The sequence below is a fragment of the Podarcis bocagei genome, assembly GCF_964188305.1.
Source record: "Podarcis bocagei genome assembly, chromosome: 7".
In the NCBI taxonomy this organism is placed as follows: Eukaryota; Metazoa; Chordata; class Lepidosauria; order Squamata; family Lacertidae; genus Podarcis; species Podarcis bocagei.
This window is the reverse complement of record NC_138132.1, coordinates 91,956,803-91,974,689: the sequence shown is the minus strand read 5'-3', so window position 1 is coordinate 91,974,689 and position 17,887 is coordinate 91,956,803. Positions and strand designations below refer to the sequence as shown.

General features: G+C 46.7%; 1 protein-coding gene across 5 annotated transcripts in view; it reads left to right on the top strand.

Moving 5' to 3' along the window:
• The window catches only part of FAM178B (family with sequence similarity 178 member B), a 227,882-nt gene that overhangs the window by 94,943 nt on the left and 115,052 nt on the right, over window positions 1-17,887 (top strand). For 4 of the 5 annotated variants that reach the window (XR_014009894.1, XM_081200924.1, XM_081200921.1 and 1 more), the window contains one exon: window positions 4,701-4,833. Coding sequence is in view for 4 of the 5 variants with exons in the window: in XM_081200924.1 (XP_081057050.1) it covers window positions 4,701-4,833 (133 nt within the window). In the remaining variant the exon portion in view is untranslated. The remainder of the gene's footprint in view (window positions 1-4,700; window positions 4,834-17,887) is intronic. The other variant, XM_081200923.1, reaches the window with a different exon arrangement.

Below are 17,887 nucleotides of genomic sequence, written 5' to 3'. Positions count from 1 at the left end.
GACACTTTCCAGTCAGGCAAAAATGCTCAGGGGTATTTTTGGCTGGGTAGAGAAGCAAATTTAGGGTCCCTTGCGCCTTTGACAAGGAGCTGTATTGGCATCCTCTCCCGCCCTCCCATCACTTTATCACAATAGCCACATTACTGCATTTTACGTAGCCCAAGTACTCAAAGCATCCAGAGTGATGGTGAGGGGAGGAGGAAGGTGAAAAGCGGAGCAAGACCGACAGGAAACGTATCCGGCATTTGATCTCGACAGGAGTAGCTCATTGCCAAAGACATATACACCATACACTTCATAGTCTGAGAGGTGATTTTTGTGCCCCCTCCCTGCCTGGGCCTGCCCCCCCCCCCCCCGTGGGGACTGGTTTCACCAACTCCTAGGTGCGCCTTTGGCTGGGTAGTTTTCCAAGGGCCAGACAGAGAAACCTAGTGGGCTGCATTTGGCCTTGTGCCCGAGCTCCCCTCCCCCCGCACTACACAAACAGGTTTTTTTTGGGGGGGGGTCTTCTCTTTGGAGTGTGTGTGTGTTTCTGCTCTGTGCATGCCTCCTCCTGCAGTGAGGCCCTTTCAGTTCCAAGGGAATGGGGATTCAGGGAAGTGGCCGTGTTGGTCTGACGCAGTCAAAATAAATTTAAAAAGTAAAAAATTGCCCAGTAGCATCTTAGAGACCAACTAAGTTTGTTCTGGGTATAAGCTTTTCATGTATATGAAGAAGTGTGCATGCACATGAAAGCTTATACCCAGAACCAACTTAGTTGGTCTCTAAGGTGCTACTGGGCAATTTTTTAATTTTATTTATTTATTTTGAATGGGAATGGGGAATTTGCAGCCATCAGGGGTACAGGAAATAATTATCTTTGTGGAAACAAAACCATTGTGTGGAAGCCCCATGAATTTTTTTGAGATGAAAAGAGGCATTTCCTCCATCTCAATGCCGTGTCCATAGCGGAGCGGCTTTCCTATGAGGCTCAAGTTTGGAGAAGTGCCCAGAGTAGGAGAACATGAGACAAGCCGGAGCTAGAGGCCACAATCCACCAATGCATTCTCTTGGAGAAGCCCTGCAGAGAAGCGCATGGCTGTGCTCAGGAGTTTTCCCACGTCAGTTTTGAGACGGAAGGAGCTGTCTCAGATGCCGTGAGCGTCCGCCTCCTGCTCAGCTCCTCAGGGAGGTTGCCCTCTCTGCTGAGGAGCATGTGGGCAGGCGTCAAGTGATGGGACTCACCCAACAGATGTGAAAGTAGCCAAGAGATCCGGGGATATAATGGCTTTATCAGAGGGAGAAGGAACTTTCTTCGTTTCCTGCATCCGTTCTCGGGTTTCAGGAAAGCAGCTTTTTCTCATTGTAGCATAAGCTACGGGGGAGTGGGCATGTTTACCAGACTTGACTTTTCTGGCTTTCATGAGCTTCACCGTGGGGCTATCACTCTTGCACAGAGTGGAGAACACCAGCAATAAACATTCAGGAACTAATGGCTTAGCACAGCTGGGGAAGTTATTAGAGACAGTCGGCTCCGGCTCGGAACCACCCATGTGGGTAGCAGTGTAGGCTTCCATGAGGATGCAAAGACCTCAGGCAAATTGGGGATGTATTTTAGTGGTTGTTAAGATTTCAGACAAATATTGTTGCAGATAAGCCTATATTAGGGCTCATCCACACTCCCATTCATCTTGTGCTTTTTAGGCATGGGTCCAAGAGGTTTTTCGTTTGCTCTGTTGCTTTCCTCAGAAAAATCCGCTGTTTACTGCTGAACTGTAAAAAAAAGTGAATTGGGTTTTCTGCAGATTGATGTTTGTTCTGATTCAGTGGTAAACAGTCCCTGGACTCCTGGCCCCCTCCCCAGACCCAATATTGCTAACCTTGCAGCACCAGCTTCCCAGCCAGCATCTGCCCAGGAGGCCCACAGCTCAGAGACGGTCGGTCGTTGTGCACATCTGGCTCCGTCCCTTGTTCATTTCTCTCACTCCTAGCGCTCTTGCATGTGTGATGCCGCTCTGCCCCCCACCCTCCATATCCCTTCCAGATGCACAGCAGTTTGTTGCTGCTCTTGCGCCCTACCCTGCCCCAGCCAAAGACTCTTCCCACCCCCAGCAACTAAATTGCTCAGGATATGGCCCAGCCAGGCGTCAGGTAATTGTGAGGTGAAGAGGGAATAGTGAGGGAGGGAATTTGCCACCCAGCTCCTAAAAGCGGCAGTTTCCCTCCTCCCATCCTACGTGGTAATTAGAGGATCTGTTAAGCTGGCGAAGAAACAAGGGCTGGGGTGGAGGGGGAACCCACCAGCTGCAAATGCCTGCAACAAAGAAAGGCAGTGGTTTGTCTGATGGTAAAGATTTGTTTCCCTCAGGCAATTATGTGCTATGAGGGCTTGAGTCACCCTGAGCAGCCTGCTTGCTTAACTGCTTAGACACCGGAAGGGAAGGGGCCTCAGCGCTCTGGGATTTGGGTGGGGGTCTTCTGGCCTTTCTAGCTGAGGTTGTTAAACCAAGTGGCTGGGGGGGGGGCAGCAGAATGGCGACCACACTTGGCCTTGGGGTGGGGGCAAGGCCTGCTTTCAGAAGGCCGTGAGTGAGCAACAGACAGCCTCTCTTGTTCCTTCATCCATCAGGCAGGCAGGCAGCAGTTCTGGTTTCTTTTGGGACAAAGGTAACAAATTCTTAGTCCGAGTGAGAGGAGCATATAAAATTGCTGTAATGCTTACAAATTTTCTGGTCACTTGTGGGTGGTTGTAGCATAGTCCTCCCAACCATGGCATCAGTGGTGTAGCAGGGGGGGCTGTGGCCCCAGGTGTGACGAGGTGCCTCCATGAGAGGCCCCTCATCGTAGCCAGAGCCACAGGGAGGGAAGCCAAACCCAGCCGGGTCTCTGAGGCCTGGCTCTGGCACGAGAGAGAGCTGCGGAGACAGCTGCTTCGTGCAGTGGCCCAACACCCCACCAGCCACAGCTCCATTCCCGGGGCAGCCATTCCCGGGGCAGGCCTGACCTGGCAGAGGAGAGGCAGCAGCAGTGTTGCCGCCTCTCTCCTGCCCTGGCCTCCAGCACCTGGCAAAGCTGTGCAGGATGGCCCGAGTGGGCCCTTGAAGCAGTGGCGACGGCTGGGCTGGTGCGGCTGAGTGGGCTCCCTCCGCTTGCCTGCCCTGGGTGGCAGTAGCATATACTCCGCCGCTGCTTGGCATGTCAAAAACATGCAAGATGATGTGGGTACCAAGAGGCCACTCAGAGCGTCTGTGGGATGCTTTCCCCAGAGAGTTTCACCTGGCACCTTCATTACATATTTCCAGGCGCCAGGCAATTACGTTTCTCTGTAACCAGGGCTTTGGTTGGGCATTCTGCGACCCTTTCAGTGTGTTTATGGGTTATTGGTTTGCTTTTGTTTGTTCTTTTGTTATGTTGTGAACCACCTTCTTCAGATGAAGGGCATTGTGCATATTTAATGAATTAACAAAAAAGAGGGCCAAATCAGAATTCTTCGAGGGGGAGAATGTGCTTTGAAGGTGCTTTAAAGGTACAGTGTGTGCGCTGCTCAAATTTATTGTGGGAAAAGTCCCCCACTGCCAGAAACCTAGGGGCTTTAAATCTGTGGATATCTAACCCAAAAAGCTACTACCCTCAATAGAGAGAAGCTATGAAAGTTAAACTAACATAGAGCTAATATAAGTTTGTATTGTGGATGTGCGCTTATAAAGGTGCTGACTCCTGCAGCACTCCTCCCCCATGAGGCAAGGAGAAGCAAGTGGCAAGGAACGTCTTCCCCTCCAAGCTTGCTGCTTGAAACTGCAGGAGGAGATGATGCTTATTCATTTTCCAGACCAAAATGCTCCAGATCAGTAAAAGGTTCTGATACATTGGTACCTCAGGTTACATACGCTTCAGGCTACAGACTCCACTAACCCATAAATAGTGCTTCAGGTTAAGAACTTTGCTTCAGGATGAGAACAGAAATCGTGCTCCGGCGACGCGGCAGCAGGAGGAGGCCCCATTAGCTAAAGTGGTGCTTCAGGTTAAGAACAATTTCAGGTTAAGTACAGACCTCCGGAACGAATTAAGTACTTAACCCGAGGTACCACTGTATTTCTTTCTCATTGGAGAAGGGACAAGGATCTGTTCCTGTGCTCTGCAACTGGACACCTAATGTAATTGGATTCTGGGTGAATCTATGCCTTCATTTGCCCTGCTACTTTCCCCTGAGAAAACCCACAGTTTAGCTCAGAATTGGAACAAACAGCAGACAGGTTTTTTATGGACTGACATTTGTTCTGATTTAGCGCCAAAGTGCGTTTTTTCAGCAGAAAACAGTGGGGCAAAGAGGTAAAACCAGTGTCTAGAAAGCATGGGACAATCAGAAAACTGCTTTCTAGGCATGGGGCAAGTGGAAGTGTAGATGAGCCCAGAGGTTCCTATTTAAAAGTGAGCACTTTATGAAGCAATACATGAACAGAAACACGGCCACTCCTTCAGCGAAGTTCTCCAGCCACATAATGTATTCAAAAATTCATATACTGGGGTAAGGTGTGCATTAAAATACATATATTCGCGAAAATAAAATACAAAAACATATTCTATTAGGGAAAATTGCTTAGCAAAAATGTGCATATTAGGCAAAGTGAATAGAAGTCTATATTACAAGAAAAAATGAAGAAACAAGAAATTGAAAGAACCCCAAATAGACAGATACACTCAAACTCTTTTTCTCTTATTAGCAGACAAGATCCCAGATCTTTGGTGCCCAATGCTGAAGGACATCACACAAGCCTTCTACAATTTGGGAGCCTGCACATCTGCCTTGTACCTTCCTGGGCTTGTTCAGCCAGAATTCAGACCTAAAGACATAAAGTGAGTTAAGTTTATTTTTGTGGACCATGCTTGAACTCTTTTTGAACTTCTAAAGAACTTTGGGGAAGGGCCATTGTGGTAGAGCAACTGCCTTGCATGAAGAAGGTCCCAGATCCAATCCTTAGCATCTCCAGGTTGGACTGGGAATGTCTTCCTCTCTGAACCTCCGGGGATTTGCTGCCAGTCGGTCAAGACAATACAGACGGCACTGCTAAGATGGATCACATTGTCTGACTTGGTATAAGGCTACTTCCTATATTCATGTAACTTTTCAAGTCACTGGAGCAGCAGCAGCAGCAGCAGCAGCAGCTCTCTCATCCTTGGAACCAGTAGACACAGAGGACTGGGGCTGCACTGACGCGTCCCTTTTGACGCAGGACCGAGTGAATGGTCTGAGGTGGCTGATGTAAGCTGTAAGCCTGGCCAGGATCAGAGAAACTTCCTGTAAATCCTTGGGAGATATAAATGTAATATGTGAAAATAAGTAGATAGGTGAGAAAGTAAGACCATCAGATGAGCAAATTGAACCTTCATCCCCATGTGCTGGTTTGGATGCCTTCAAAATTTTGGAGGTGATGAGCCCTGGATTTTTGTCTCTGCTTCTAAAGCAATAATGTACAGCTTTGCAGATTGTTTCCTGTGAGACATTATGACCATGAGACAATTAATGCTGCAGCTACATTTGGTCCCTGGGAAGAGTACCAATAGGTTCCTGCTTCAGGACATTTCTGTGCTGCTTGCTCAGCGCAGAAGCCTTGGGTGGATGATATAACAAGAAAGTTAAGCCAATTTTAACCTGTCTAATAGTAATGACTCCCAGTCAGAGGACCCTGGGAATTGTACATTCTGTTTGCTATCTTTGAAGAAAGGCAAAGCCTAGAAACAGATGGCTGTTTTTCAGAGTCGGAAGTAATTTGAAACAGGGATCATTGCCTATAGTATGTGCTAATCTTGCTTTTGCTGCTGGTAAACAAGATGTGCTGGATTTTGTATTTTCTAACCTGTAGAAACTGTTTAATCAGAGAGGGAAAGTGGAACAAATAAACACATGTGTAAATTATGGGGAGCAATGCCACTGCCAAATGACTTTCAGTTCTTCTTGACCATTGGAATCACTCTTGGTCTCCTCCATTCAACCCGCCAGAGCCTGTCTTCGCATGCAGGGAAAGTCCCTAACTCACTGAGGGTTTGGGACCCATCAGCTACCCTCGCCTGATTTAGAGTTTATGGGGTGTTAGGGGAGGGTAGTACCTTTGGTGGGGGGGGAACATTGTGCTCCTTCAGGGAAAGTTTGTCCACCTTTGGCCCTCATCCTGCTCCCAGCTCTCACCTGTGGCTCCTAGAATCTGTCAGCAGGCAACAGCAGCCACACCCCGGGAAACAGCTTTGACTGGCCGGCTAAACCAGACAGTAGTAGTAACGTGTCAGGGAACTGACATCGGAGCCAGAGGCGGAGGCGAGGCTCTCAAACGATGCTGGAGAAGGGCCCAGCAGGGGGAGAGGCGGCTCACCAGCTGGGGAAGGAAATCAGCATAACACCAGGGATAAAGGGGGGCAGATGGGGGAATCAGCGAGGGGTCTCCAGGACTCATCGCCGGAGATCAGCGAGGAGAGCACGGGTCCTCCGCTACCCACGCCCTCCCTGCACAGAAGACTTCCGCGCAGGGAGAGTAGGAGGAGACTTGGAGTCAAACAACTTTTATGCTGGAAAAGGTTTAAGAAACGCCCACTGACGGATTCTGCCAGCGACTGAACAGCCTCGAAGTGTAGGGCTGTCCAGACAGAAAAGGTTTAACAAGGCAAACTAGCCAGGAGTGGCACCAACTTGCGCACGAGTAACCCCTACATTTATTACATAACATTTTATGTGATGTTGTCCTACGTGAGGTATTCTTGCCCAGTTACTACATCTAGACCAGCCTTTCTCAACTTGGTTCACTCTAGATGTTTTGGACTACATTGCCTATCAGCACCAGTCCAGTGAGCATGAAAAAGGCCTTTCTTTATACAAGCAGATTGGTGTGTGTTGTTGTGGATGGGTTTGGCATTGGGCAAAGCAATGCTGAGATTGCCTCACTAAGCACCCAACTTGTTGTTTCATATCCACACACCCCTAGAGCAATGGAGAGCAGCCCAGAGCAGGTTGGCAGTGGAGCAGCAGAGGCAAGTTGGGATGAGCCTGGTGTACAGGGAAGAAATAGCACAAGTGCTGTAATGACTTTCACATTTGAGTTTTAAGCCTTCTCCCTGATTTATCTGCACATCCATGAGGACTAGAAAAAGAAAGTGTTGGCTTTTTCCAGTCTGATGGATGTATTGGATTCTGCTCTGACCCAGAACAGAAGTTGACATAATGACAGAACTTTGGGTCTAAAAACTAGGGATGGATAAACCTGCAAAATTTGGTTTCTATCACTTTCTCATTTTTCCAATTGTAAATTCAGTCCATCCCATTTCCACATCACTTTGCAAAAAAAATAAATATGAAAATTTGTGCATATTTTTGTGTGCATCTCTCCTAATTATAGTGCATGCTATTTTTGCCAATATGTGCATTTTGTGCACACTTTCTCTTATATAAGGGGAGTCTTTGTACACATTTTTGGGTTGGAGAACTGCATTGCACAATTCAGAGTGAATTTAGGAGGACAGGTGTGTTTTGATTTGTGTAACACAATTCCTGTCATTCCCAACAATTGACCATTGTGGTGTGAGTTCAAGTCCAAGAACTTGTCAGGGGCCACATGCTCCTCAGCTGTGGCTGTCCTGGCTCCTTGTAGGTGTAGTTCTAGGACTCTCAGTCTCACCTCCGTGTTATTGGATGTTTCCAATGTGGCAGCAGCATGACTTCAACACCACCGCTCATCAGTGAAGTGCTCCCCTGAGACCAGATTGGACAGTGAGCCAGCCATATTGTCTCTGCCTCCATTGCCAAGGATGCAATGGCAACTGGGCTGAGCAGACCCAGCCTCCTCCCAGGAGCACTCTCTTTATTGCCCAGTCTCAGGCCTTGGGATGACAGCCATGCCCACCCATCTCAGAGGGCATGTCAAGTGTTGGGACAACGGTGTCTTAGCTTATGCCTAGCTGTGTACCTTGGAACCCTGCTGTGAGACCCTGAGCCGAGCATTGACTCAGTGCAGCTGTTAGTGCCTGAGAGCTGAAATTAAGAACTGAGAGGGACTGAGAAAGCTCCATGTGTGGGACGCCCAGAGCTGCAATAAGGTGATGGCTGGAGGCCAGGAGGCACACCGTCAGGGCTGGGGGGGTGTCTTTCCCGGCATCTGCTGCCACCTGGCCCCAGCTGGCACCTCTCAATCCTTCACTTTTATGAGCCACCAGTTCCTGAACATAGTTTGAACCAGAGCGGGTTATAAATCCTGGTGGTGAGCCGCAGGGAGAGGATCCTGGTATAAATCTTCCTCTTTTAACTCACCTCTTCCAGTTTCCAAAGTCTGGCAGGGGGAAGGAAACAAAAGCAGTTATACATCTAAATAACACCCCCTCCCTCTATTCTGTTCGCCCACATCAGGCCTGTAATTAACAGGCCGGGAAGCAAAGAAGCAAGTAAATGATGGGAGTCTGGAAAGAGAAGATAGCCAGGTTCATAAAGGCAGCCACAAAGCCAGGGTGGGGAGGAGAAACAGAGTGCTTGCAGGTGCTGGAAAGCTGTGCTGAGCAACCACGTTGCAAGGTGGGCCAGATGTTTCTGGCCTTGTCACATGCAACCAGGAGGGAAGTTTGCTGCCCAGACTGAGTGCAGTCCCAGCTGCAGCCCAGGGCCCTTCCCAGGAGAGGGTACGCTTGGTGGCTCACGAGTCGATGAGCTTGGTCCCCTTTCTAGAAGGCTGGAGGGAGGCAAATAGCCCTTTTGCCAAGAGAGGGGCCTTCCAGGCAGCATCCTGAGTTGCTTGCACCTTGCTTTCATCGTGGTTAGATGATAGCAGATAGCTACTTATTTATTTTAATGTTTATAATCTACACTTTCATATATAAATATCGCAAGCTGCGTTACCAACTAAAAGCACAGTATTGCAGGAAAACAAGTTAGAAATGTCAAGCACATCAGTCAAAGCTGGTGGAGCTTTTGTTCTTTACAGGGCAGGTACATGAGGTGTCTTCAACCTTTTCAGACCCAGGATCCACTTATTTATTTATTTATTTGGTTTTATGAACAAGAATAACGTTTCACAAATAAGTATACCAAGTTTTCTCATGTCATTTGTGTATCACAAAAATAGCATATTAATGTGGAAAAATATTTACAACATATGTTTCATTATTAGTGGTCAATGTATAGGTTCTTGGTTCATGAATTTCATGTGAAGGTATGTGCCTGTGGCGGTGCATCCTCTCCAGCATTTTGGTGAGGTTCCTGGGCGTACTAGCACTAGTTTCCATGGTGTTAGGTACCATCTGTAAGTGAGTATCAGAGTGAGTTCTTTTCTTTTCACTGATAAGTCATTTCTTTTTGCTGTTATGGATTTAAAGAGGGGTTTAGACCACACCCTGGTCCACTGGGTGGGGTAATCTAATAGCCAATGTTGTCCTCCCATTGTTTTTTGATTACGTCTAATGGGGTTTTAGAGCAGTATTTTGTATATTGTGGATATCATCCCTTTGCCATATCTCTTTGTTGTTAGGAGGAGGGTTTTGAAGGTTGTCAAGAGCCTAGTTGCTGCTGATTTTACTACTGAGTTATTTAAAGAGGGCATGTAATTTGGTAGTGTGTTAGCCAGGGGTACACCCTAGTTTGTCTTGTATTTCTTGTGTTGATATGGGTTTGTTGTTTTTGTAGAAGTCTGCTAGCCATTTGGCTTGGCAGGTTTTTATCTAGAGGTTTTGTGTTGCGTGGTGGAATAGTGGGTCCCAGGACCCACTTTTAATCCAAACATGCATTGGAGAACCCATTTCCTAATCTTTCTTACTCACTAGTCAGTACTGACCCACCAGCGGAAGACCAATGAGTTATACAACATAATTCATCCTGATTTGCTTGCAGGGTATATTTCCACAGCTTCCTCATCAATCCTAAACTTTTCAATGCATTTCTCTTCTCACTTCAAAGGGTTAAAATTTTTTTAAAAAGTGAATTTGTTGTGTAAGGATCCTTTAATCCCCTTTACACATAACTGCTGTCTCCTATTTGCCACATTCTTCTTATAGTGTCTTATGTGAGATCAGTTGGACATTTCACACCCCAGGGTTGCCCCCTACCACAGAAACAGAAATTCAGGAAATAGCACCCAAGGAATAGGGCCACAGGATTGGACTGAGACATTTTGGCACTTGAGATTTTAAAAAAATCCAAGTTTTGTGCGAGTCCCACCGAGAGGCATGAGCAGGAGCACCTTGCCCTTCCTTAGCTCCACTTCATTTCCTGGGGCTTGTTCAGGAGGACCTTGCGGGGCATTGCAGCCTGGGAGGGACGAATCTGTCCATTTCTCTCTGTTGCTGCTTTTTACAGTTTGAGATCAGTTCTCCATATTTCTTCACCAGTTTCTGATTTGCCATTTTTAAAAAGTCCTAATGAATATTCATCAGCATTTTAGAACAAATTTATTCTAATGTTCATATTTTTGTGTGCAGTTTTGACTAATCCATCCATTTTTGCAAAGCATTGCTCTATGTTATTTTCATATATTTATTTTATTTATTTCATAACATTTATGTAACACTTGCTTTTAGAAAAAACACCCTCAGAAAGCTGTTTACAAAAAGAATCAAGCAATAAAATTATCAATAAAAACAGTTAAGACAGCTGTTTAAAACATTCAAAATAATTAAAAAAAAAAAAGCTAAACACAAGTCAACATTAGGTAGATCTGCCTACATAAAAATGTTCTGAGCAGGTGGCAAATGGAGCCTGCCTGGCATCACTAGGCAGGGAGTTCCAGACTGTGGGAGCTGTCACACTCAAAGAATGTGTTCTTACAAATGCAGAATGAGTTTTAGGACTGTGTTTGTAACTGTGCCAGCTCCGCAGATCAACAAGGGCAAGTGAATATTTATGGGGGGTAAAGCCGTCTTGCAGGTGAACTGGTCCCAAACTGTGAAGGGCACACTTGCCCCTTGCACACACGTCTTTGCAGCATCACAGCATTGGGAGAAATGCAAATGTCAAAGGACGGCTGTGTTGCAGTCAATGTTAGAAACTGAGATATGAAAGCTAGGAGCTAAAAGGCACCTTAAATCAATGTTATGGGCGCAACAACAGAATGTCTAGGCACGATTTTTTTAGAATACAAAACTGGAAGTGAATGAACTGCAGCTAAAATATTATGTTCATTTTCACATGGTCTAGTCCTTACCCTGCCCCCCCAATATTTTTAAGAGGGTCTCTTCTTCAATCTTCAGAGAGTAGCTGGAAGTGGGCAGGCAGAAAAAGGTCCTCCTTTCCTTCCACTCTGCAGTTTTAATCTGAAATCTTAGGCGCAGTACTGTACCCAGAGCTCAGAAACTACTTGCGCTAACGAAATTTCCTGTCACAAAATGTGCCTAGAATAATGGGAGTTTCAAAGACTGGTTTCAGTTCACATATTATTTGGGAAAGTGCAAATTAGGTATTTTCACATCACAGTGGAATTCAAACTGTCCTGAATTTCTCTCCCCCCACCCCTCAGTTCCTAATGGTGCCTCCAGGGAGTTCTGCTACTCTGACAAGTAGGCGAAATCCGTCATCTCAGGTGATGACTTCACCTTTGCCTAACGCTTGCCATGTGCCTCTGAAGCTTGACATCAGCCCAGACGCTGGTCCTTCCATCTCCGGGCAGTGGAGGAGTAGCAAGACATTTGGACAGGGCTGACTCTGCCATTAGTTTTGGGTGGCAGACGCTGGGAGGGCAGCCGTGGCAACCCCATGGCTGTGCTCTTTTTGTGTGTGAGAGAGAGCTATGTATGCTATGTGCCTGTTCTGCACTCTGATAACTAGCCAGGGGGGAGGGCCAAGCCACAAAACAATATAGGGTAATGATGCTGCCCTCAGATGTGATAGAGAACCCTATTGCATTCAAATATCATGAAATAAGATTCAACTGCCAGGCCATCTGGCTTCTGTACATAGAACATCGGGGTCTCCATCTTGTCCTTTGCCTCAAGTGGCAAAACTGACTTGCTCCAGCCCAGCTCTTAAAAGTGACTGAGAATCTGAGGCCACATTTTCCACTGTTCAGTAGGAAGAATTTCTGTTCTCGGCAAGCTGTTTTCCCCATCATCTTCTTCCCTCTGATTGCTTTTGTGTGTGTGTCCTTGATAACCTATTGAGTGCATAATTCCCCCCTTTGAACTAGACGTCTTGTGACCCTTTCCAAACCCTTGACCTTGGGCCCAGTGGTAGCCTCTCTGCTCCATTCTCTCAAACTGGGGGAGATTAAAGCCTCTGCGCAGAGCCAGGTGTAACTTCCACTGCCTGGCAGTCCAGAGGCTTCCCACCCACGGGATTAACAGGCGGGTTTGCTTTGTTAAGGCTCTATTGTTGCCAGCGCCTGGGCAGGATGCCAGGTCCCCTCCTGCTGTGTTTGGCCTTTGTGATTTGCTCTGCACCAATCCTCCTCCTCCTCCTCCTCCACCATCACCTGATCACTTTGCACCTGAGCAAGAGTGAATTGAGCTGTTTTTACATCGCAGCCAAGGGCTCATGCCATGTCTTATTCTCCCCTTTGCTCCTTTAGCTCTTGATAGCTCTGGGAGGGGAGAACCTAGCAGCTGTCACGGGGCCTTAGCTGAGCTTCTGGAGAACTGCAATCCCATGGCTGAATGAGCATAACACACAAGGCTCTGATTCCCTTCACACCTTTCCACTTATTTACATGAGCAGAGATAGCTGAGGTCCTTTCAAAGGCTGTAGCAACATAACATTTACCTCTGTGGGAATGTTTGTGTTTGTTTGCTTTTAAGCAATTTGAGCAGAGGATGTGTGGGGAACACGCTGCTCTGGAATGGAAAATCCAGCAGCCGAGGAAGCGTTCATGGGGTTCGTCCATTTGTTGAATGGTTTATATTGCTGTTTTTGATAAGGTTGTTTTGCTTGCATTTGGTTTCTATAGAAAGAAAAATGGGGAAATAAATATTAAACTGAAATGAAAAATCCTGTTTTGTTATCATGAGGGACGGGTAAAATACTGTGTTCTCTTAAAAGATTTGACTGACTCGCATACCTGAAAAATCAAGTTTGGGGCTGCAATCCTAACTACCTTTCCCTTTTTGTAAGTAGACATTGTTAGGATTAATAATAATAATAATAATAATAATAATAATAATAATAATAATAATTAATAAAAAAAGCCAGGCTCAGGGCAGCAAACACCAGTGCCTACCAGAGGGACTGGACACATTCCAATTTGCTTATAAAATGAAAAGATCGACAGAGGACGCTGTGGCGATTGCCCTCCATGCCGTTCTTGCACATTTGGAGCAGCGGGGGGGGGGGGTGTTATGTCAGACTGCTTTTTTTAGATTTCAGCTCGGCATTTAATACCATTCTACCACAACGTCTGATGTCTAAACTGGAAGATCTGGGGCTTCCGTTATCACTTTGTGGGTGGATATTGGACTTTTTGTCAGACCGCCCCCAGCGGGTTCGGTTGGGCCCTTATACCTCTAGTATGCTTAAGACTAACACAGGAACACCACAGGGATGCGTACTCAGTCCGCTCCTTTATATTCTCTACACGTACGATTGTGTCGCTGCTCACCCTAGTAATAGGGTTGTCAAATTTGCAGATGACACAATCGTGATTGGGCTCATCTCTGAAAGGGAGGGTGAAACGGACTATAGAGATGAGGTGGAGCGGCTGACAGAGTGGTGCAGAGCTAACAACTTGCTCATAAATACAAGGAAGACAAAGGAGCTTGTGGTGGACTTCAGGAGACAGAAGAGCAATGTCCAGCCACTTTTGATTGATGGGGTCTGTGTGGAGAGGGTAACAACGTTCAGATTTTTGGGCATTGAATTACAAGAGGATCTGTCCTGGAGTGTCAACACAAGGGGGCTTGTGAAGAAGGCGCAGCAGAGACTGTACTTTTTGAGAATTCTAAGGAAAAACCATCTTCCGCAGAAACTGCTGCTTGCCTTCTATCACTGTGCCATTGAGAGCGTGCTCACTTATGACTTATGTGTGTGGTACGGAAGCTGTACTACCCGGGACAGGTTGGGGTTGTGCAGAGTTGTTAAGGCAGCAGAGAGCATTGTTGGCTGCCCACTCTCCACCTTAGAGCAGATTTATGCCACAAGGTGCCATAGGAAGGCACTGGACATAGTAAAAGATCCATCGCATCCTGGTCACTGTCTCTTCGAGCTCCTGCCGTCGGGACGGAGATACAGGATGATGAAGACAAGAACGAGCCGTCTTAAGAACAGCTTCTTCTCCAGAGCGATCTCGGCCCTGAATGGGAAGCCTGGACTTTGAAAGTCATCTAATCTTCCTTGCTGTATTATACTGTATTGTTTTAATTAGTGTTTTTATAGTTGTTTTGATTTTGTGTGGAGTGCCCTACCTGGGTGGATGGAGCAGCCAAGTAATTTCGTTGTCCCCGAGAGGGGGCAATGACAATAAAGATATTATTATTATTATTATTATTATTATTATTATTATTATTATTATTATTATAACATAATAGAAAGAAACCAATTTAAAATACAGGTTAAAATGCAATTTAAAATGCAGCCTCATTTTAAAAGTAGCCCATATATAAAAACCTAAGGGGAGGGAAACATAAGGGTCAGACTGAGTCCAAACCAAAGGCCAGACAGAACAGCTCTGTCTTGCAGGCCCTGCGGAAAGATGTCAAGTCCCGCAGGGTCCTAGTCTCTTGTGACAGAGCGTTCCACCAAGTCAGGGCCATTGCTGAAAAGGCCCAGGCCCTAGTCGAGACCAATCTAACCACCTTGCGACTTGGGACCTCCAAAGTGTTGTCATTTGTGGCCCTTAAGGCCCTCCGTGGGGCATACCAGGAGAGGCGGTCCCATAGGTACGTGGGTCCTAGGCCATATAGGGCTTTAAAGGTCAAAACCAGCACCTTAAACCTGACTCTGTACTCCACTGGGAGCCAGTGCACTGGATGAATGTGAACCCATGGCAAGGACCCAGTAAGAAGCCTTGCCGCAGCATTCTGCACCCGCTGGAGTTTCTGGGTCAGCTTCAAGGCCAGCCCCGCGTAGGGCGAGTTACAATAATCAAGCCTGGAGGTGACTGTCGCATGGATCACTGTGGCCAGATCAGGGCAAGAAAGGCTTAATACGGCGGAGATGAAAAAAATGCCACCTTTGTTGTGGCTGCAACCTGCGCCTCCATGGAAAGGGTGGCGTCAAAGGTTACACCCAAGCTCTTGACAGAAGGTGCTGGCACTAACTGATCCCCCGCAAGAGATGGGAGTTGCCCCCCCCCAATCCCATGTCATCCTGACCTAGCCAAAGGACCTCTGTCTTCAAAGGGTTTAACTTCAACCGGGTCCCACGCAGCCATCCAGCCACAGCTTCCAAGCATCTGGTCAGTGTGTCTGGGGCCAAGTCAGGGTGGCCGTCCATCAACAGATTAAGCTGGGTGTCATCAGCATATTGATGACAACCCAAACCAAAACTCCGAAAAGTCTGGACAAGGGGGCGCATAAAGATATTGAAAAGCATCGGAGAAAGGATTGTGCCCCGCAGGACTCCACACACCAAGGAGTGCTGCGGCAGCAACTCCTTCCCTAGCGCCACCCTCTGTCCCCGACCTGAGATAAAGGAGCGCAGCCATTGTTGGACTGTGCCCTGAATCCCCATGTCGGCAAGACGGTGGTCCAAAAGATCATGATTGACCATGTTGAAGGCTGCTGACAGATCTAAGAGAATCAGCAGTCCCGACCCGCCTCGATCCAGGGGTCTACGGAGATAATCTGTTAGGGTGACCAAAGCTGTCTCGGTCCCGTAACCAGGGTGAAAGCTGGACTGAAATGGATCCAGAGCCAATGTCTCATCCACAAACCTGCCAAGCTGTTCGGCAATTACCTTACCCAGGTTCAGAAGATTTGAAACTGGGTGGTAATTGGATAGATCTAAAGGATCTACAGATGTTTTCTTTAAGAGCAGATGTACCACTGCTTCCTTCAACTCCCCTAGGAAAGTCCCCGTGCCAAGGGACTGATTAATGATATCACCCAGGGAGACCCGTACCTCGTCTGGACACGCTCTAATCAGCCAGGACAGGAACGGGTCAAGGGGGCAAGTGGTGGGCCTTCCAGCTCGGAGGAATCTGTCCACATTGGCAGGGAGTATCCGGTCAAAATGGTCCAAACCTGGACCCGAGGACAGTCAAGGGGCCTCCAGTTCTGTTACTGTATCCAAATTGGCAGGGAGGTCATGGCGGAGCAGCAAGACTTTCTCTGCCAAAAAGCTCGCAAATTATGCTGTGAGCCACTAAAAGTCCCCTGTGTGGAGTTTCATAACCTGCAACTCGCAGTCCATTCTCCCTTGTGTCAAGGGCTGGATGATGCCATGGATGCTGTGATGAAACAGAGACGTCTTTCCAGTTATGGTTGGCAGAGTAGATAAATTGCAGCTAGGAAGCCAAATCTTGAAATTTTATTTTCTGAAATTAGAATAGAACAGTGTCCAAACACTTGTTAAACTATTCAAAGGCTTTTACCTGTATAACATATAGCTAAAGAAGATATATGCAAAGTATTTACATTCACATGCTTATCCAAGCATGGGCTTGGTTTTTCTTAGTTGAAGATTACAGCTTCTTCCTTAAACATTCAAACAAGTGGTGTCTTTCTCTCTTTCCAGTCCTTGCTCTCAGCCTTCTGCACGTGACCCAGCTTGGCTACGCAGCTCCTTCTGAGAGGTTTCCCCATTCTCCTTCCTGCTTCTTTGGGAGAACATCAAGTTCTGTGCATCAACTTCACATGCATTCATCCAGAAACATGAGCACTCCTCTCCTCTATTGCATCTTATTCCGTGTTCATGGAGATGCCACCATTACAGCCAAGTCACTCACCCACAAAACAAAATGGATAATGAGATACCTCCCATGTGACTAGAGTTAACCAATCACACAAGAGTTGCTGGGGAACATTCCAGAATTAGACGCACAGAGTATGCATAAGAAACACTGTGCAGCCCTAGTTATATTGTCACTGCGTGAATGTGGCTGGTGCAGACAGGAAAGTGGAGGGCCATTTTTATGTCAAATTTGCAAGATTCCCTGTTATTACATACCCTCCAACATATCTCCGATGAAAATAGGGAAGTCCAATTCCATAATGATAATTTGGCTATGTCACAGGCAGACAGATTCTACCTTTCAGCCAAAGTTGAGTTTAGATTCGTATTGCCTACACATTTAAGCCTCGTGTGAAAATGCCTGTGCTTTGGAATAAAGAAAGAGTTAAAGATGGTGCTGCTGTGTGTTATCCCCCCCCCCAAGGAAATTCAAGAAGAGTGCTTGTTTTTATGAGATTTCTCATCAACAGGATGGCAAGAGTTAAAAATGTGGTATTAAGAAACGGGAGAACTTTCTTTCATCCTGATTAAATTATACAGTCTTCAATGTAGGTCAGACTTTTGAGCTAAAAGCATTCTAATAATAAAAAGAGGCATTTTTAAAAAATCACTTTCGGTTATGAAGAAGAGGAAGAAATAAATAAAAGAGAATAAAAGGCGGGTGGAATCAGAGCTGCCGTCTGATCCTGCATGTTCAGTTTCAGCCCAGAGCAATCTGAGATGGCTGAGAAATTGAGCCTTGAAATTGAAGGTTTCTAATGGGAACGAAGGGTGGGAGCTGAGAAGTGAGGTCCCCCCCCCCAAATTAGATTTGCTGAGCAGAAATCTGGAGCAGAGTGTGAAATCGCCTTTTGCTCTACGTTGCCATGATGAAAGTGTGTGTTGGAAGCCCTCCACTCCCTGGGTTAGAATGAAGTTATTTCTCAAAACAGCAGCTGGCAACATGCCAGACTCAAGTGGTTTTGTGTGGGGAGGGGAGAGGAGGGGGAGAGTCTGAAAAAGCACAGTTATTCCAGCTCTGTCCAGTTGAGTTTACTCAGTCCCCATGGAAAGAAAGAGTTGCAACCAGTG